This window comes from Neltuma alba, unplaced genomic scaffold (assembly GCF_004799145.2).
Source record: "Neltuma alba isolate B1F8T4 unplaced genomic scaffold, ASM479914v2 tig00004294_pilon, whole genome shotgun sequence".
Lineage (NCBI taxonomy): Eukaryota > Viridiplantae > Streptophyta > Magnoliopsida > Fabales > Fabaceae > Neltuma > Neltuma alba.
This window is the reverse complement of record NW_021633643.1, coordinates 54,844-76,514: the sequence shown is the minus strand read 5'-3', so window position 1 is coordinate 76,514 and position 21,671 is coordinate 54,844. Positions and strand designations below refer to the sequence as shown.

Sequence of the window (21,671 nt, the reverse complement as noted above, 5' to 3'; positions counted from 1 at the left end):
ATCTCCATAATACGAAGTTACCAAATCCCAATCAAGTTTCATTATGCTTTAATGGCCGACCCAAAAACGTTGGGCTTGCCGCTATCTCACGTCTCTTGTTTGGGTCTGCGCGTCCTGTTTTCTGGTTTCATTACGAATATTGGCCTGAACATGGGCATGCTCATATAGGGTACTAATGAATTCATGTTTGAGCTTATATCAGTATGACAATCATCATTATATTTTATATTAAAAGGGGGAAAAGTTAATTAGAAATATTTAATTCGTCACATGGCAATTACATAACATTTCATCATCACTGAAATTTTCAACTATTACAATGTCCCTCATCTGCCTTGCCATGGAACACCCAAAGCTTGCTTATTACAGCTCTCGCAACATCCCAAAGCAGAGAACCTACCTTACCCAGGGACTTTAGAGCCCTTCAGTGAAGGCGACCCCAGTGTCCTTGAGCCAAGTCCCGCCTTGAATGAGCTGAGCCACTGTGAATTTGCTTGCCTCAGAAGCACTTGTAATCACATGGAACCCAGGCCACTTCACTCTCTTGGCTGTCCCAGCACCAGGTCCTCTGTTCTTGTACTCTCCATAATACAGATTCTTCAGTGTGGATTGCTTGTCGTCCCATGGAGCCCATCCTGCTGGATCAATGTGGGTGCTCAGGAACGATTGCATCACCACAGTTCGAGAGAACTCCTTCCATGGACGACCCAGAAAGGTTTTCACCGAACCGATCACTGGCTTGAGATCAGAGCTTGGTGTAAGGTTGCATTGCTGGATTGAAGTCCCTGTGTTCTGGTTTGGGTCTACGCGTCCTTGTGCGGTGACCATGTTGTTCTGTTTATCCATTGGCCTTCGAGCCGCTAGGAAGCATTTCTGGAACACCACGGCCGCGTTGCCGAAGACGAAGTCGACGGTGCCTGTGATGATGGAGTCACGGTAGAATTGCCTGTTGGAGTGGGCATATAGGGTGTCTTGGAAGGCGTCCACACGGCAGCGGTTGATGACGGAGAGATCAGCGCCGACGCGGAGAGCCACCGCTTGGTGCTTCTGAGGGCCTGCCGTGTTCTGGAACCATATGTCCTGGCCTATGAATCCATCCCCAACCGCAGCTGCATTTGCATGTTGATTATAAATATGTGTGTGTTAATGCTAAGAAACAAGCCTAACTAAACTTTTCAATGATCTTCTGAACTTTTGTTTAATATAAGGGTGGGCTAATTTGATTAGATTAATAAAATTTGTTAAGTTAGTTATTTGTAATAAATATATTTTGTTTTTCTTATAATATCTTTATTAATCATATGTATTAGTTAAAACTACCATTTGATTTATATTCCCTTTGGTCTTATATATAAGTTTTAAATAACCAAATCACGTTTAACGAACTAACAATTAAAATTACTTAAAAATGTATCTTCTTTTTTTTCTTAAATTTGTCCTTATTTATTAATAAAGTAAATCAGAGTCAATAAATGAAAAATATGAAAGAGAATATATAGGAGTAATATTAATAAGAGATGGAAAGTACTAAATATAGTCAACTAAGCGCAAAATAAGAAAAAAAGTCATAAATGCTCAGTCAAACTTAAAAATATAAAGTTTATATTTTAGACCAGACTCATTTCTAAAACTAAAGCCTATATAGGACCGGAGGGAGTACATACTATAGGGATTATTCAAAAAATATAACTAAATATAAGAGATAAAATATATTAAGATTTTATATCTATCACTAAATTAAAAGTGAAACCATGACTTTACTAATTTAATTGTACCCAACAAAAAAATTTCTGATGCAAGGATGACGTACTACAGGCTCTCTGGATAGGGATCAGCTTGATTTTCAAACTGATCGCGATGTTTCAGTTCAATCATAAACTTCCAAGAAACTAAAGATTAATGGGATCTAGAGATAAGACTAAAATGATAAAGCTAAGCCATATCTCGTCTATGATCCATCAAGCTTTATCAGCTGACCCCACCAGCTCGCTGGGCTGCCCGTACTAATTAAAATTAATTGTTGTATTATTTGTAATAAATATGGAAAAAAAAAATATCATCTCTCAATTTAATGAAAAAACCCAGACATCAAGAGATGAAAATCAAAGAGATCCATACCGACGGTGGCTGTCCTGAAGGTGGAAGTTCCATCGACAAAATTCAAACTTCCAGTTATGATCGTCTCATCTTTACCATCACCCACTAGCATCACATTCTTCTTCTTGGATCCAATCTCAACATTCTCTTTATAAACTCCCTTCTTGACATATATTACATACCTCGTCTTACTGTTATCAGGTGCCGCATCCACAGCTTCCTTCACCGTTTTAAACCTGCCACTTCCGTCCTTGGCCACCACAACGTTAGCATTTATATCATTCGCAGAAGCCTCCAGAAGCTTCCTGTCCTTACTGGTCACCCATGAGGGAAATTCTCCATTCAGTGGCTCCTCAATAGTTTCAGTGTTAGAGGGCATGACATGAACAAGCATGGCTAGGGAGGTTCTGGCTCTGGAGACCAAGTCATTGAGCTCAGACTCGATAAGGGCTCGAGCGGAGCCCGCTCCTTCTAACTCATCCAAGCAAGTGACGTGGTTAGTGAGGACAGTGCTGAGCCATGTGTGAGCATCCTGGTAGGATTTGGTGGTGTTCTCTGTGAGAGCCACCACAGAGTCCCAAACCCTGTCAAGGGACGAGTCCAGAAGTTGTTCACAGACAAGCAGAGCTTGCTGCTGTTTTGGATCGTTGATTCTGTATTTGATGGCTTTGGTTGAGTCCACAGTTTTCTGGATTTGTGAGGTGGATCTGATCAGGAAAGATTGAAGCAATTTGGAGTTTTGGTGGTTAAAGGTCGAAGCTTTAGTTAATTCAGAGACGTGGGCAAGGCATGAAGATCTGTGAAGGGCATGATCACATAGATGATGATAAGGGGGAAGAGAAAGGTTGAAGAAGGAGGAGGAGGGTGTGAAGAGATAAGAAGCAAAAAGAGCAGAACTGACGAGAGCAGCTAGAGAGAGAAGAAGCCACATGGTTCTGGAAATGAATTTGTTGGGTTTGTGAAGGAGAGATTGGTGGGAGGCAGCCATGTTTGAATAATTGGGGGTGGCACACATGTTAGTGAGAGGCAGTGTTGCTTGCTTTATATAGAGAAGCGAACTTGCATGTATTAGGTTGGAGAGTGAAGAAAAAGGGGAAAATTTCACTGTAGGACCGCAGAAGACAATTAATTTCAAAGAGCTCCCAAAACTTTCTGAAACTTCACTGCAGGACCAAGGGGGCAAACTGATATTAATTCCACAAAAAAAATGACGCTATTGCCCCTCATAATACTTATTGCAGGGTGACATGTAAATGGACTAATTTCAGTTGTAAATAAAGGTATGTATGTTGCAAATTGACTAGTCCCACTTGCAAATGGGTTCTCTCACACTTATTCACTCACAGGCACCTTTTTCAGGTGAATGAGGTGATATGTAAATGGACTAATTCTAATTGTAAATAAATGTATGTATGTTGCAAATTGACTAATTCCACTTGCAAATGGACGCTCCCACACTTGTTTACTCACGGAGACCTTTTTCAGGTGAACGAAGTGACATGTAAATGAACTAATTCCAGTTGTAAATAAATATATGTATGTTGCAAATTGTCTAGTCTCACTTGCAAATGGGCTGTCCCACACTTGTTCACTCAGACACATTCTTCAGGTGAAGAAGATAATATGTAAATGGATTAATTTTAATTGTAAATATATTTATGCATGTTGTAAATTATCTAACCTCACTTGCAAATGGGTTCTCCCATACTTGTTCACATGAGGGGCAATAGGGTCATTTTCTTTGTGGAATTAATATCAGTTTGCCCCCTTAGTCCTGCAGTGAAATTTCAGAAAGTTTTGGGGGCTCTTTGAAATTAATTGTCTTCTGCGGTCCTACAGTGAAATTTGTCCAAAAAAAAATGTGCGAGATTTGAAACATGGGATAATAAAATCATAATATCAAAACACACACACACACAAATTAGATCTTAAATATTCTACAATTGTTGTGTTGCCTAGAAATTTATATTCTTTTTTTTACTTATATTTCTTCAGTTTTAGCTCTTGTGTTGCGCAAGGGTCAATTATAGCTAATACTTTCTTCTGTTTTATAATATAAGACATTAGTTAAATCATTATATGTAAATTGATAAAAATTACCTATTTTACCCGTATTTAAGAATTGTGATTGAAAAATTTTCTGGTGTCTTTCCTGTATTTTAAACCCTCTCTTCTCCATGTAACAAGGGGTTAAAAATAGAAAACTATTATTAATTACTCTGTTAACTTCTTATATTTTGAACTAAAAATTTCTTCTAAATGACTTTTTATATAATGGAGAGAAGGGACTAAATAATTGAAGCAGATAAGCCCGTGAGCGCCGATAGTGTATTAATATACTGTCAATATCTCAGTATATTATAGTAGTATAAAATTTATTTTAATATCATGATCTTAAGTTGTAGACAGTGCATATAATAACTCAGTACAATGTAAAACTGTGCTTAGGTAATACTTTGGTTAAAAAAAAAAGAAAAAAAAAAAATACTACTACCTCCGGTCCTTAATATAAGACCCCGTTTGACTTTTAGTTTGGTCCTAATTATAAGACCCCAATCTATTTTGTCTCTCATATTTATGCATTTTTTTCCAAGATAGTCCTTCTAATAATGATAGTTCTAACCAACACACTTAATTAGCAAGGATATTTTAGGAATGACAACACTTATTTGTTACAAATAACTAACTTAACTTACTTCCTTAATTTCCTCAAATTAGTCAACTGGATCTTATAATTAGGACGGAGGTAGTACTTTATTATTAAAGTTGGAAAAAAAAAAAATTATTTGGCCTTTGAAATACTTTATTTTAAAAGATATGTGCTATAGACATATCGCCCGCGGTTTCTGCTGTTAAAGAAGTCAAAATATTCACCTATTCGACAGTTTTGTCTAAAATACGTAACATTAGTTGAGATATGGGGTCTATTTCATATTAAAGTGAGAATATTTAAGCGAAGATTGAGGTGAGTTGTCGGTGCAATCATACGACCCAATCCAGATGTTATGAATACTAGTACACATTTTGGGGGGGAAAAAAAGGTTGCGTGGATTTGATCCCATCTGTCAAATTCTAGAATTTAATCTCAATTAATGTGAAATGTTTTTTTAATTGTTTTAAGGGGTTACTAAACACTCTATGAGCCGTTGATTACAAAAAAAAATTTGATTATAAAAAGCTAATCTATTAAGAGAATAATTTATATAAACTTGAATTTGGACAAGGGACTCTTAACATTATGAGAATGTTACATGTGTAATCATGTATCTTCAATGTGGGCGCTTTCTGGACAATGTGGGTACAATAATTTGTGATGGTCATCTTTCCCCCCAGTATTTATTTGCACGCGTGCCCACTTTAATTTCAACTCAAGTGGCATTGTACATAAGCATGGAACTTTAATATTCCACTTGAACTTTAATGGTGTTGGTACCATAGTTAGATCTCGAAAGCTAGCAAAAGTCACAGGAATCTACTCCGTCTCCAAGAGTTTTTGACCTTTTAGCATGTTGAAAATATTTTTTGTCTTTATTGTCAAAAATATTGGAATTCTATTTATATATTATTTTCACCATGTTTCACATAAATAAAAAAATTTTAAATCTTGTTAACTCTTATTTAAAATTTAATAATTTTTTAAATTTATTCCTATTTAATATAGATTATATTTCATATAAACAAAGTTAACACAATAATAAATAAAAAGTTAAATTGTAAATTTATATAAAAAAATTTCTCTTAGTGTTCTATAAATAGAATTAAAAAAAATATTTTCTCTCTGTTCTATAAATAGGATAAAAAGAGTACTCTTTATTTAATAATAACAAGTTCTTGCATATTATTAAGTGCTAAAATCATAGGACTAAGATCTACAGGATCTAGATATGTCATCAATCTCAAACAAAGACACGTGATGTTAATCGAAGTTCGGAGCAAGTCTGCTTTTCTGCACTATAAAAATTACTCCCTCCGTTCCTTATTATAAGAGACAAATAACTAAATCATATTGATCAAAAAAACAGTTAAAATTAGTTGGGAACAATTAATATGTAAAAAGTATAATGTTTTTTCCCACAATGCCCCCATTAATAAGAAGAGAGAGTATGAGAGAGAACAATTAAATTATTAAAAGAAAGAGAAGTGGGAGGGAGAGAGAGTATGAGTTGGAGACAAAATAAATAGGGTTAAAATAGGAAATCAATACAAAAAATCGAGACAATTTTAAGTGTCTTATATATGGGAACATGCCATAAGCATCAAATGTCTCTTATAATAAGGAACGGAGGGAGTAATAAATATAAAAACTAGTTAATTAATTTGAATAAATTAAAAAAATAAGTTAAATTAGTTATTTGTAATAAATAGATATTATTTTTCTTAAAATATCTTTACTAATCAAGTTTATGGGTTAGAATTATTATTATTATTAAAAAGACTATCTTAAAAAAAATATGAGAAACAAAGTGGATTGTTGTTTTATATTTAGAATCAAAATAAAAATTAAACAAAATCTTATATTAAGTATTAGAAGTGGTATTATAATTTTCTCGTTACTTTGGGTCTAAAGTTTTTCTACGTTATCTTTTTGAAAAGAGGAACGGAAAACAAATATTAAAGTCAAATTGAGACAGACAGATTCAGAATTCAAAAGGATAATTCTATAAATTAAAGCAAATGCCACATGTCTCTGGTAATATAAATATAGAAAGCGAGGAACACAATTATGAAGCTGCTCCAATGTGCAATTATACGAGCAAATCCAAGAGACCAAAGCCCCTCAACTTGTAATATATATAATTTGTAAGGGTGCTTAATTATGCTATGGCCAAAAACTAAGTGTATTCCTCACTTTCTTGCCACGTTGTTTTTGTCGGATGGTCCCTGTAAAATACTGTGTTTTCAGTACTGTCTTTTTCTAATATATTTGTCATCGCGTGATTTTTATTGAAAGATAGTAAATTATATAGTTCTATCTTTTTTTAAAACAAAATTTTTTTATTTTTCTTTTTTTTTAAATATCTCGTCAATTTTAGGACTAGTGTGACTGTGAAGATCTGAGCAGAATTTGTTTAATGGAGTTCTAAGCAAAGGAATATAATTATTAAAAAGTCTTAATGATAATAAAGCAGCTTATAATAACATGTTTTAAAGTGAATAGTAAATGACAACTGATTACTTGTTATTGGGAATTGCTTATAATTAATTTTTTTTCTTGGATCTCATTGTAACTCTCCTTTTTTTTATTATTATTTTATGGATGAAAAGGTATCTTAGTATTACCTTTGATGTTTAATGTAAAAACTCGTTTGACTTATATTTTGATTCTAAATATAAGATCTCAATCTACTTTATCTTTTATATTTATTATTTTTTTCGAGATAGTCTTTGTAATAATAGTTGTTCTAGCCAATACACTTGATTAGCAATGATATTTTAGGAAAGACAATACTTATTTATTACAAATAACTAACTAAATTAGTTTACTTAATTTACTCAAATTAGTCAACTAGTTTTATATTAAAGAGTGGAGCTAGTATTATTGACATTGAAATAGGTATCTTAATATTAAAATATATATATTTGTAGCCAACCTTGTGTCAATAATGAGATATACTTGAATAACTTGTTGTGAAATTAGAGTTTAATTTGGGCGCACATAACTCAGAGAGGAGAAAAAAGAGGAGAAAGGGTACATACTGTTCATTTGTTCTTCTCTTCCTCTTTCACGGCGGGCTCACACTTGCCAAACAAAAGTACCCAGTTTCTTGGCGCTTTAGCAATTTTATTTCCCTGTTATTGGTTAGAATTGTTATCACACCTCTCCTTTATAAAAAAACTACTTCTTAATTAATTTGAATAGATTAAAAAAATAAAATAAGTCAATTAATTATAATAAAATGTGAGTTATTTTATTAAAGTACCCCATTTAAAAATGCGAATTGTGACCATTACAAAATTCAACTGGGGAAGTGTTTGCGTTTGATATAAAATCGACCAACATTGCTTTTCCTTCATTCGTCTTCAAAATAAAAGGAAAATGACACAAAAATAACACTTAAATTTGAAAATCTCTATTTGTTTAACTGAATAATGAAAATTCTTATTTAGTCACATATGATCAAATTGAAATTTTGAAATTTGCTATAAAAAAAAAATCATCAAGCACTCTCACTTGCTAGCCGGCTATTAGAGCTTTGGCGCCCGCAGCCACAGCTAAGCTCAGGCAAGTTGCAGGTTGCTTGAGCTTCGGCGGCCGGCCGAAGACTCCGGTGACGGGTAACTATTTTTTGGAATTTTTACAACTCTAATAATATAGTTAACAAGTTTTTTTTAATGCTATTAACAAGTTCAGTATAATAGTTAACAATAAGTTTTTCGGGAATTCAAAAATTGGTATTTTTACAACTTTAATAAAGCAGTTAACAAGTTCTTTAACACTATTAACAATTTTAATATAGTAGTTAACAACAGATTTTTTGAGAAATTCAAAAAATTACATTTTTACAACTTCAGTAATACAGTTAACAAGTCATATAACGCTATTAACAACTCTAATAATAAGTTATTTAATGATATTAGCAACTCTCATAACTGTAGTGATTGCCTAATAAATAAAAAAATTCAATAGTATTGTATTTACTGCTATTTTTTCCGCAGGAGGTTATATATATATATATATATATATATATATCTGTTTGTGATTGATGCAAAATCGGAAGAAATCACACAGTTCAGCCAAAGATGACCTTGAATGAAGTCAGGCACTGGGAAGTTACTAGCCCCTTCAAAAATTGTAATCACGTGATAATTAACCAGGTCCTTATTCATGTACTCTCCATAATACGAAGTTCCCAATCAAGTTTCATTATGCTTTAATGGCCGACCCAAAAACTTTGGGCTTGCTGTCATCCCACATCTCTGGTTTGGGTCTGCACGTCCTGTCTTTCTGGTTTCATTACGAATATTGGCCAGAACATAGGCATGCTCATGTAGAGTACTGATGAATTTATGTTTGAGCTTATATCAGTACGCTGGTCATCATTGTTTTACACCAAAAGGGGAAGAAAGTTAACTAGAAATATTTAATTTTTATTCCCATACTTCACATGGCAATTACATAACATTTCATCATCACTGAAATTTCCAACTATTACAATATCCCTCATCTGCCTTGCCATGGAACACCCAAAGCTTGCTTATTACAGCTCTCGCAACATCCCAAAGCAGAGAACCTACCCTACCCAGAGAGTTTAGAGCCCTTCAATGAAGGCGACCCCAGTGTTCTTGAGCCAGGTCCCGCCTTGAATGAGCTGAGCCACTGTGAATTTGCTTGCCTCAGAAGCACTTGTAATCACATGGAACCCAGGCCACTTCACTCTCTTGGCTGTCCCAGCACCAGGTCCTCTGTTCTTGTACTCTCCATAATACAGATTCTTCAGTGTGGATTGCTTGTCGTCCCATGGAGCCCATCCTGCTGGGTCAATGTGGGTGCTCAGGAACGATTGCATCACCACAGTTCGAGAGAACTCCTTCCATGGACGACCCAGAAAGGTCTTCACTGAACCGATCACTGGCTTGAGATCAGAGCTTGGTGTTAGGTTACATTGCTGGATTGAAGTCCCTGTGTTCTGGTTTGGGTCGTCGCGTGCTTGTGCAGTGACCATGTTGTTCTGTTTATCCATTGGCCTTCGAGCCTCTAGGAAGCATTTCTGGAACACCACGGCCGCGTTGCCGAAGACGAAGTCGACGGTGCCCATGATGATGGAGTCACGGTAGAATTGCCTGTTGGAGTGGGCGTACAGGGTGTCTTGGTAGGCGTCTACACGGCAGCGGTTGATGACGGAGCGATCGGCTCCGACGCGGAGAGCCACCGCTTGGTGCTTCTGAGGGCCCGCCGTGTTCTGGAACCATATGTCTTGGCCTATGAATCCATCTCCAACCGCAGCTGCATTTGCATGTTGATTAAATATATTTTTGGCTAATGCTAAGAAACAAGGCTAACTAAAATTTTTAATCATCTTGTTTTTTTTTCTTTTACCTCAATTTTTAACGATCTTCTGAACTTCTGTTGTCTTAGATAATTTAACTGTACCCAACAAAAAAGTTCTGATACAAGGATGACGCACTACAAGCTCTCTCCAGTTTTAGTGCTCATTGTTTTGATGAGTATTATAACCTTATTAGATCTTGACTGTTTATATCTAATTTGAATAGTCCAGATTTAAAATTTTAAGTTAATTATTTTTAAATATAAAAAATTATTTTTTGAAAGAGTGATAGTTAAATATCTATTTTAGATTCTATACATATTAAAATAATTATTTTGAATAAATATAAATAAAAAAAGAAATCAAATCCGGATCATTCAAATAAAACATAGACATTCTAGATCTGATGAGTTTAGGATACTCATTAAAATAATGAATACTGAAACTGGTTTTGGGTCAGTTTGGTTTTCAAACTGATCGGGATATTTCAGTCCAATTATAAACTTTTGGAAACTAAGAAGGTGTTTGGTAACGTGAAAAAACACTTTTGAAAAGTACTTTTCTGTAAAACAATACAAACTCCTCCATATATTTATTTTGTATACTGTAAAAGTACTTTTAAAACTATAATTTGTTTTCTGTCCAAACATCCTGAAAGATAAAGCTAAGCCATATCTCGTCTATGATCCATCAAGCTCTATCAACTGACCCCACTAGCTCCCTGGCCTGCCCGTACTAATTAAATTAATTGTTGTATGATTTGTAATAAATATCTCCTCTGCTACCCAAAATCCCATCTCTCAATTTAATGAAAAACCGCAGAGATCAAGTGATGAAAATCAGGAAGAGATCCATACCGACGGTGGCAGTTCTGAAGGTGGAAGTTCCATCATCGAAATTCAAACTTCCAGTGATGATCGTCTTATCTTTACCATCACCCACAAGCATCACATTCTTCTTCTTGGATCCAATCTCAACATTCTCTTTATAAACTCCCTTCTTCACATGTATAACATACCTCGTCTTACTGTTATCAGGTGCCGCAGCCACGGCCTCCTTCACAGTTTTAAACCTGCCACTTCCGTCCTTGGCCACCACAACGTTAGCATTTATATCATTCGCAGAAGCCTCCAGAAGCTTCCTGTCCTTACTGGTCACCCATGAGGGAAATTCTCCATTCAGTGGCTCCTCAATAGTTTCAGTGTTAGAGGGCATGACATGAACAAGCATGGCTAGGGAGGTTCTGGCTCTGGAGACCAAGTCGTTGAGCTCAGACTCGATAAGGGCGCGAGCGGAGCCTGCTCCTTCTAACTCATCCAAGCAAGTGACGTGGTTAGTGAGGACGGTGCTGAGCCATGTGTGAGCATCCTGGTAGGATTTTGTGGTGTTCTCTGTAAGAGCCACCACCGAGTCCCAAACCCTATCAAGGGACGAGTCCAGAAGTTGCTCACAGACAAGCAGAGCTTGCTGCTGTTTTGGATCGTTGATTCTGTATTTGATGGCTTTGGTTGAGTCCACAGTTTTCTGAATTTGTGAGGTGGATTTGCTCAGGAAAGATTGAAGCAATTTGGAGTTTTGGTGGTCAAAGGTCGAAGCTTTAGTTAATTCAGAGACGTGGGCAAGGCATGAAGATCTGTGAAGGGCATGATCACATAGATGATGATGAGGGGGAAGAGAGAGGTTGAAGAAGGAGGAGGAGGGTGTGAAGAGATAAGAAGCAAAAAGAGCAGAACTGACGAGAGCAGCTAGAGAGAGAAGAAGCCACATGGTCCTGGAAATGGATTTGTTGGGTTTGTGAAGGAGAGATTGGTGGGAGGCAGCCATGGTTGAATGATTGGGGTGGCACACGTTACTCAGAGGCAGTGTTGCTTGCTTTATATAGAGAAGCAAACTTGCATGTGTCAGGTTGGTGAGTGGAGAAAAAAGGGGAAATTGCAAAAAAAGACCTTGGAATTGCAAAAACGCAGATAAGGACCCTTGACAACTTCACTTTAGGTTTTGACCTTGTCAAAACCTAAAGTGAAGTTGTCAAGGGTCCTTATCTGCGTTTTTGCAATTCCAAGGTCTTTTTTTATAATTTTCTCAAAAAAAATGTGCGACATTTATAATTTTTTTAATTTTTATTTCTTGAGTTTTAGTTCTTGTGCTGTGTAAGGTTCACTCGTAGTCAATATAATAACTCAATACAATATAAAACTGTGCTTCGTTAATTCTTTGGTACTACTTCATTGAAGTTAAAAAAAATGAAATTATTTGGCCTTTGAAATACTTTATTTTAAAAGATATGTGTTGTAGAAATTTTGCCCGCGGTTTCTGCTTTTAAAGAAGTCAAAATATTTACATATTCGACAATGTCGTCTAAAATACTTAACATTAGCTGACAATCTGACATATGGGGTCTCTTTCATGTTAAAATGACAATCTGACAATGATGTTGAGTGCACATTCGGAAAAACAACTGAGCTTTGTCCAGAATGGCACTGTGGTTATACTAAAACCCAGTTTCAATGATTAATATTTTAATAAGCATTTTAAAATCATCAAATTTAAATATTTTATATTTTATTTAAATAGTTTGGATTTGATTTCTTTATTTTTTTTATTTATTTAGAATAATTATTTTAATATGTATAGAATATAAAATAGAGATGATCTCTTAACTATCATTCTTCTAAAAAAAATAGTTTTTTCTTTTTAAAAATAATTAATTAAAGATTTTAAATTTGGACTGTTTAAATAAGATCTAAATAGTCTAAATCTGATAAATTTAAAATACTCATCAAGATAATAAGTACTGAAACTAGTTTTGAGAGTTCTTCTACGTGTTCAAAGTTACCTTTATTTGACTCCACTTGTCGATTTATTAATTTATTAAAATTTTATCTTAATTTATGAAAAATTATTTGAACCCTTTGATTGGAAAAAAGAAAAATCTGGACAGTGCGGGTACAATAATTGGTGCGGGTACAATAACTGGTGATGGTAAGGCCACAATATACACGTGCCACGAGTGGAATTGTACGTATATAAGCATTGAACTTTAATATTTGGTATATATCACAGCAAGATCTCGAGAGCTAGCAAAAGTCACAAGAGTCTGCTCGATCTCCAAGAGTTTTCCGTTTGTTTTTTTTTCCTTTTGGTCTCTACTGTCTTACGTAGATTCTCAAGGGCACAAAAATTTGTTATTATTATTTAATAATAACAAATTTTTTCACATTATTAAGTGCTAAAATCATAGGACTAGGATCTAGGCCATCTAGATACGTTATCAATCTTAAAAAGACATGTGATGTTAATCGGAGTTCCCAATTGTGAGACAAGTTTGCTTCCCCCTCCCCCGTCATAAAAATATTATTAATTCAGATCTTTAATATAAGAGTTAATTGACTAATTTGAGTAAATTAAAAAAACTCGTTAAATTAGTTATTTGTAATAAATAGGTATTGTTTTTTTAGAAATATTTTTGCTAATCAAGTGTTTTGGTTAAAATTACTATTATTACAGAATGTATTAGAAAAAATGAATAAATATGAGAAACCAAGTAGAATGGAATCTTATATTTAGGATCAAAATAAAAGTTCAACTAGATTTTATATTAATGACTGGATGTAGTATAATTTTTGCTAGGGTTAATTCGAACTTTAATCCCTTAAATTTGTCCTTATTTTGGTTTTAGTCCTTTAAGTTTCAAATCATAGGTTTTGGGTCCTGAAAGGGCAAAATGGTTCAAATTTTTTTTAGATTATAGGACCAATATTATATGGTCCCAGTGTTATAAATTAAAAGAACTTTAAGGACAAATTATTTAAGAAACTAAAACCAAAATAAGACCAAATTGAGAGAAATAATTATTCGTTATTTTGGCCCAAACTCTGTTTTTGGTTATCCTTTTGAAAAGAGGAACGAAGAACAAATACTAATGTCAAATTGAAACGGAAAGATTCAGAATTCAAAAGGAGAATTCTATAAATTAAAGCAAATACCACGTCTATGGTAATATAGATAAAGAAAATGAGGAACACAATAATGAAGATGCTCCAATACGTAATTATACGAGCAAATCCAAAAGACAAAAACCCCTCCAACTTGTAAAATATAAATATATATATATATATAATTTATAAGGGTGCTTAATTATATTGTGGCCACAAATACTATCATAGTACTCCGCGTGAAAAGAGAAACCAGACTTTTCCTGCCACGTTGTTTCTGTCGGATGGTCCCCGTAAAATGCTGTTTTTTTCGGTAGTGTCTTTTTCTGAGATATTTGTGATCACGCTTGATTTTTATTGAAAGATAGTGAATTATATAGTTCTATATTTTTTAAATAAATTTTTTTTATTTTTCTTGTTTCTATATCTCGTCAACTGTAGCAGTACTAGTGTGAAGATCTGAGCAGAATTTTTTAATGGAGTTCTAAGCAAGAGCAAGAAACATAATTATTAAAAAGTATCAATGATAACAGAATAGCATATAATAACAAGTTTTTAGATAGTAGTAAATAACAATTGATCACTTATCATTAAAACTTGCTGATAATTATTTCTGTTTTTGAGACCTCAATGTAACTCTGTTTTTTTAAAAAAAAAAATAAATGTGTCATATTTTTTTCCTTCAAAATATCCCATTTAAAAATGCGAATTGTGACCATTGCAAAATTGAAGTGGGGAAGTGTTTGCGTTTGATAAAAAATCGACCAACTATAGCTTTTTCCTTTGTTCGTCTTCAAATTGATGGTGTCCTCATCTCTTTTTATTTGTGTTTACAGACGCGGAGTGGAGACTTAAGTGACTATAAGTTCAGCAATATTATGATTGTGGAGGTATCAACGTCAGTCTCTTCAAATGTCAGTAAATGACTAAGATAAGAGGCTCGTCCCACCAATTGCATAGCAATAGCTTCCTTTGAAGGAACAAAAAGAAGTGGTTTGTGATCATCAAAGTTGGAAGGTAATAAAAGATGAAGCAACCGGAAATAATGTTACTTTAATTTATATCTGATGCTCCCCAGACTCTTCCCAGCTCTTTCTGATTGAACTCAGATGATTGTTCAGCGGAAATTAAACAACAACGTGCAGAAGGCAATAATGAAAAGCATGGATTAGAGGCTCAAAAAATTTCAGAGGGTCCCAACTTACCAAACTTGGAAGCAGCAATTAAGCAAGGCTATTAAACCAAAACCAACTCTTTTGACTTGGAGTTTTGTTATTAAGGTAAGATGAAATTAATTTATTTCCAAAACATGATAAGTTACGTTACGCGGCCATTACATGAACTCACCGGGGAAATTCGATTATCATCTTCATCACCAATACATCACCACTACAGTACCAAGTTCTTAAAACTAGCATAAGCCCATGGAAGAAACATGCTCAAAGGTTTAAAACGCAAGAAGTGATCGATCTATAGTCCTTCAGTGAAGGCGACCCCAGTGTCCTTCAACCAAGTTCCTCCTTGAATGAGCTGAGCCACTGTGAATTTGCTAGCCTCAGCGGCACTTGTAATCACATGAAACCCAGGCCATTTCACTCTCTTGGAAGTCCCAGCACCAGGTCCTTTGTTCATGTACTCTCCATAATACAGATTCTTCAGCGTGGATTGCTTGTCGTCCCATGGAGCCCATCCTGATGGGTCAATATGGCTATCCAGGAATGACTGCATCACGACAGTTCGAGAGAATTCCTTCCATGGACGACCCAGAAAGGTTTTGACTGAGCCCACGACGGGCTTGAGATCGGAGCTTGGTGTTAGGTTACATTGCTGGATGGAAGTTCCTGTGTTCTGGTTTGGGTCTTCGCGTCCTTGAGCTGTGACCATGTTGTTCTGTTTAGCCTCTGGCTTTCGGGCCACGAGGTTGCACTTTTGGAACACAACTGCGGCGTTGCCGAAGATGAAGTCGACGGTGCCTGTGATGAAGGAGTCACGGTAGAATTGCCTGTTGGAGTGGGCGTAGAGAGTGTCTTGGAAGGCGTCGACACGGCAGCGATTGATGACGGAGAGGTCGGCGCCGACGCGGAGAGCCACCGCTTGGTGCTTCTGTGGGCCTGCCGTGTTCTGGAACCATATGTCTTGGCCTATGAATCCATCCCCAACCGCAGCTGCAATACCATATCAACATGATGTTAATTATTAATGTTCAGGAAGAAACAAACAAAACCTCATTGATCAGTTTTAATGACGCTATAGAGTATTAAAATTTTCCCTACTTACACCCTAGTTTTTGTTTTGATTTCGTCGTTTTAAAACGCTGGGATTCATTGTCTCTTCTCGTTCACCTAAATAAATTCATTTCAGCCAACAGAATTAATTAAAAGCCTAAACGGCGAGTAGATGCAAATCTATTTGAGTACATTGGTTGGATCTGCAGAGATAAAGCCGTGGACTTTTGTCGTTGCTGTCACTCTCTCTCTCTCTCTGTGGATCTGCTTTTTTTGACTTTCTAGATAATTAGAATATAAAGTTCTTCAACATAATACATTATTGTTATCTTTTAAACCTACCGCACTAAATTCAATATCAGCTGTATATAAGCAAGCCCCACACCCCCACTAATTTTTTTTTTCCCCTTTCAAAGTCTTATAATTTTACTTCAAAACAATGAGCTCAAGCTCATTAAAACAGTGGGCATGAAGTGAATAATATGACAAAAGGTTTTGGGATCCGTACCGACGGTGGCAGTTCTGAAGGTGGGTGTTCCATCGATGAAATTCAAGCTTCCAGTGATGATAGTGGAATCCATACCATCACCCACCAGCATCACATTCTTCTTCTTGGATCCAATCTCAACATTCTCTTTATAAACTCCCTTCTTCACATATATTACATACCTCGTCTTACTGTTATCAGGTGCCGCAGCCACAGCCTCCTTCACTGTTTTAAACCTGCCACTTCCATCCTTGGCCACCACAACGTTAGCCTTTATATCATTTGCAGAAGCCTCCAGAAGCTTCCTATCCTTACTGGTCACCCATGAGGGAAACTCCCCATTCAGTGGCTCCTTAATAGTTTCAATTTTAGAGGGCATGACATGAACAAGCATGGCTAGGGAGGTTCTTGCTCTGGCGACTAAGTCATTGAGCTCAGACTCTATAAGGGCTCGACCTGATCCCTCTAGCTCATCCAAGCAAGTGATGTGGTTAGTGAGGACAGTGCTGAGCCATGTGTGAGCATCCTGGTAGGATTTGGTTGTGTTTTCTGTGAGGGCCACCGCAGAGTCCCAAACTCTATGAAGGGAAGAGTCCAGAAGTTGCTCACAGACAAGCAGAGCTTGGTGCTGTTTTGGATCATTGATCCTGTGTTTGATGGCTTTGGTTGAGTCCACGGTTTTCTGAATTTGTGAGGTGGATTTGATCAGAAAAGATTGAAGCAATTTGGATTTTTGGTCGTTAAAGGCTGAATCTTTAGTTAACTCAGAGACGTGGGCAAGGCATGATGATTTGTGAAGGGCATGATCACAGAGATGATGATGCAGAGGGTGGAAGAGGTTGACGAAGGAGGAGGAGGAGGGTGTGAAGAGAGTAGAGGCAACAACGGCTGAGCAGCCTATGAGAGCAGCTAGAGAGAGAGCGAGGAAGATGGTTCTGGAAATGGATTTTTTGGGTTTGTGAAGGAGAGACTGGTGGGAAGAAGAAGCCATAGTATGGCAGGACGATGATTCTAGTGTTGTGTTTTGCTTGCCTCATTTGGTGCTTATTTATAGAGAGGCGAAGCATGAAACGCACTATGCAGAAAAGATGAAGGAAGGCCTCATACGATATAATATACTTTTTTTTTGTTCTTCTAGTTTTTCTTCACATGTCTTTGAAAGAATATTAAATTATTATCTCTTCTATAAATGGAAAAAAGATATCTGATTTAATTATATAATTATAACTATGAAAATATGTATACTACTTTTATGTGAATATTTTATCTGAAAATTTTTTATGAAAAGAATATGGCGTGTTAGGTGAAGTGGATCACGATTGCATCCAATAGAGATCGATTTGGCTGCGATGTTAAAATCGGAACGGGTATTCTGAAAATTGCTGTTTTTTCAACATTTGAATTCTTTGAAGTGGAAAATTTTAGCATTCCCAATTTGCTGAAAGTAAAGAAATTTCTCCTTCATCAATCATGCTTAATTTTTTAATATTTCCTGATCCTAATTCTAAATATAAAGTATATTTAAAAGTTTTTTTCGTTGATCCTAAAGATAATTATAAGGTCCAATTTTAGCTCGTCTCTTATATTAAATATTTCTTTCTTATAATATTATTATTTCTTTCTTTCAATGAATGTAAGGAATAATTTTTTGATAATTATTATGAATTCTTTACATATTAATTACATATAATTATTTTAAATATTTTTTATTGTACGAATTAGTTGAAAGAGAGTTACATGGAAGTAATAATTCGGTTATCCATTAATTAGCACAATCCTTATGTAATAATAGAACCTCCACCTTGAATTTGATGAATCATCGGACGCATGCACAACTTGAAATTGTCAATAAGTCATATTTTTTTATGAGAGGGTAAGTGTGAGAGAGAGAGAAATAGTGAAAAAAAATGAAAGAGAATATACGGGAAAAAAAAAGATGATGAGAGGGAATGTAATTAATTAAAAGTAAAATTGGTTAAAATGTACTTAATATTTAGACAACCTCAAATTGAATCATATAATAAAAAAGACCAAACTATTTTAAAAAAGATTAGAATTTCATAAATAGAAGCGAAGGGAGTATTATATCAAAAGTCTATTCTATCCACGGCACAAATCTTAGTCATGATTAGTACTATTAGATTAATGATGTATGTGGAATAATTGTGAGTAGCCATCAACTTGACAAATTTTATTGTTTTTTTTTTTCCATATGCACTCGATATCTTGGTTAACCCCTTAGGGAATCACAAACCAGATTAATTTGGATCAAGTCATGATAGGACCCATATAGGCAGCAACCCTACCACCTACACTGCTAAATTCCCAAAGGGGCAAATCTATAACTTTTGATTAAGTTAGAACAACTCCTATCAGTTGATCTAAATGATCAGTGATCAAATTTTATTGTTTTTTTTTTCCACTAGTCACTACAAAAGTAGTGATATTTTCACATTTTTCTTCTTTTCTAAAAAGGGGGCAACGAAATAGTCCTCCAAGGCCACATATGTCCCAAGGACATAACTTATTTATTTTCTAATTAAAATATCCTGGAGATTAATTAATATCCTGAAAGTGGCAATCACGTACCCTTGTTTGTCCGAAATTGAAAATCCACAACTTGGTATACTTTTGTGCTAATCAGGGGACCATTTCGTTGTCTTCCACGTGAAGAAAGCTGAGGAACCCACCAACTTGTAAATTTTTAATACTATGCCTAAATAAATTAAACCATGTTTACTTAATACTACTCAGTGTCCAACATTTTTAATTCCATATTCTGCTTAATGCCATCTGCGGATGTCATATTAATTAATCATTCGCCCTACTCACGTGGTATGTTTAATATATATAATTAGTATGACACAAACTAATAAATTAAAGTCTTATACTATCTTCGATCCTATTTATAAGAGCTAGTTGACTAATCTGAGGAGATTAAGGAAAAAAGTTAAGTTCGTTATTTATAATAAATAGGTGTTGTCCTTCCTAAAATATCCTTACCAATCAAGTGTACTGATTAGAATTATTATTGTTAAAAAGACTATCTTGAAAAAAATACATAAATATGAGAGACAAAATGGATTAGGGTCTCAGAACCAAAATAAAAATCAAATAAGGTCTTATATTAAAGATCGGGGGTAGTATTTAAAACTAAATTCAAACCCAACTAGTGCTTATATTTGGCATGAGAAGAAGTAATATATATGAGATTTTTTTAAGTACTCATTCACTACTTTTTATTTCTTTTTTATCATATTATATTTTAATTTATTTACATATTAGTGGTGGGAGATAAACCTTGGTTGGGTTTGCGTGCAAGTCTTGGCCCAAGCAACATTTCTGAGAAAGGATTACAAGGAAGAAGAAGAAAGCCCAATGACAAGACAAGAAAAAGAGGAGCAATGAAGAATCTTTTTCAAATTGCTAAAAAGATAAATAACGGATGCAGTGGAGAATATGAAGCATTACGCTTTCTGGTCACATTCCCAGGAAGGCATCACAGAAAGGAAACGAAATCACAATATTGTGATTCCCAGAACTCTAAAGGAACAATCACAATTTTTTTTCTTTCCCAGAAGACAAATAACAGAAGCAGAAGCAGCTGGCACTGTCAATGACGAATCAAACTTGAAATTAACCGTAGCTGAGACGAAATATATCATTCTGCACATAGAAGCGTCCTTCTGCTGTTGGAATCAAATGAAACATCTGCAACCATCACAATTCCCCAACTTTCTTCAGTTTCCTTTCTCAAATAACTTCTCTGTCTATGCGTCTATTGCTTTTGACACATTGAACTGTACATCCATACATACGTACACACACACACACACACACACAGAGGTAATATTGAAGTGTAACTTCAAGCATATATATGATGGGAGATATATGATGTTGATCACTTGATCACTGTAATTATAAAAGGGAACAGAGAGTTGAACAATGACCTGGCTAAACCTGAGATGATGCTCCTCTCCGGCCAACTGGAGGCTCCCACTGACAAAGACAACAACGCCGCCACCGGTGGGCGACGACGGCTGAGAGTCGATGGTGCTGATGACGTGCCGGCATTCACCCAACGGCAGCTGGGTGAGCTTGGAACAGATTTCAGTGGCCCCAGCAATTTTCTGTCCCTCGAAGGTCAACATGGAGGTGTCCCTATAAAGAGAAGATAGTGAAGCCCTGTCATTATCAAACAAGTGGTAGTAATGATCCACAAATGCCCTTCCCACCATTTCAGCTGGTTCCTCCATTTTTTCTTAGTTCTCTACCTTCCACACACAATAAAGAGTTGCTAGATTTGATGCCTCACGGATCCTCTCTGTGTGTGTATATATATCCAAAACCAGAAATTTACAAGGTCGTGAGCTTTTTGATAAAGATAAGTTGCCATATGGGGAGTAATGCTCGGAAAGTGAAAAAGATGATGCAGCAACTGCTATTGATCTAGCGCAATATGTCCAATTTGCCACCTTTGTGATGTTGGGCAGAGCAAGGCTTCTATGGAGACTGAGGGGTAAAAGGGTAATTTGATTGCCCCAAACGCAGGAGAATCCGCTCTACTGTGTTTATACGCAAAGTTGGCTAAAAAGATAATGAAAAAAGTTGCCCTTTACTTAACAAAGTCTAGTTAGCATCAATGGCTAATCTATTTTACTTTAATGCTGTTATCGAATTTTAAGATGCAAAATTAAAAATGTGCCACAATGTTGTTGTGTTGTATCTAGGATTAATAGTCACTTTTGTCCTCAAAATATTCGAGAGGGAGCTGTGATTATCCAAAGCTTCTTTTCCTTAGTATATTTTTAAAAGTGTTTTAAAGAGCACAATGTCACCCTTTCTGTTACAAAACTACCATTAGCAGTTAAAAAATTAATATTGACCATTAAACTTTTTGACGGCAAGGGAGATATTGTTCTGTTTTAACACTTTTGAG

The 21,671-nt window shown here is 35.4% G+C and overlaps 4 protein-coding genes across 4 annotated transcripts; all 4 read right to left on the bottom strand.

Moving 5' to 3' along the window:
• Positions 1-230: 230 nt before the first annotated feature.
• Positions 231-3,104, bottom strand: LOC114744227 (pectinesterase-like). The gene is made up of 2 exons (XM_028932419.1): positions 2,119-3,104; positions 231-1,109 (listed from the first exon to the last, which is right to left on the bottom strand). The coding sequence occupies exons 1-2, from the start codon at positions 3,083-3,085 to the stop codon at positions 415-417; spliced, it is 1,662 nt and encodes a 553-aa protein (XP_028788252.1). The 5' UTR covers positions 3,086-3,104; the 3' UTR covers positions 231-414.
• A 6,070-nt stretch (positions 3,105-9,174) lies between these two features.
• On the bottom strand, positions 9,175-11,910 carry LOC114744228 (pectinesterase-like). Its single transcript, XM_028932420.1, has 2 exons — positions 10,943-11,910; positions 9,175-10,042 (listed from the first exon to the last, which is right to left on the bottom strand). The coding sequence occupies exons 1-2, from the start codon at positions 11,907-11,909 to the stop codon at positions 9,348-9,350; spliced, it is 1,662 nt and encodes a 553-aa protein (XP_028788253.1). The 5' UTR covers position 11,910; the 3' UTR covers positions 9,175-9,347.
• A 3,382-nt stretch (positions 11,911-15,292) lies between these two features.
• On the bottom strand, positions 15,293-17,748 carry LOC114744225 (pectinesterase-like). The gene is made up of 2 exons (XM_028932418.1): positions 16,754-17,748; positions 15,293-16,185 (listed from the first exon to the last, which is right to left on the bottom strand). The coding sequence occupies exons 1-2, from the start codon at positions 17,721-17,723 to the stop codon at positions 15,491-15,493; spliced, it is 1,665 nt and encodes a 554-aa protein (XP_028788251.1). The 5' UTR covers positions 17,724-17,748; the 3' UTR covers positions 15,293-15,490.
• Positions 17,749-20,331: 2,583 nt separating this feature from the next.
• Positions 20,332-21,044, bottom strand: LOC114744222 (nuclear transport factor 2B-like). The gene is made up of 2 exons (XM_028932416.1): positions 20,683-21,044; positions 20,332-20,443 (listed from the first exon to the last, which is right to left on the bottom strand). Exons 1-2 carry the CDS (start codon positions 20,986-20,988, stop codon positions 20,369-20,371), a joined length of 381 nt encoding a protein of 126 aa, XP_028788249.1. The 5' UTR covers positions 20,989-21,044; the 3' UTR covers positions 20,332-20,368.
• Between the last annotated feature and the right edge of the window lie 627 nt (positions 21,045-21,671).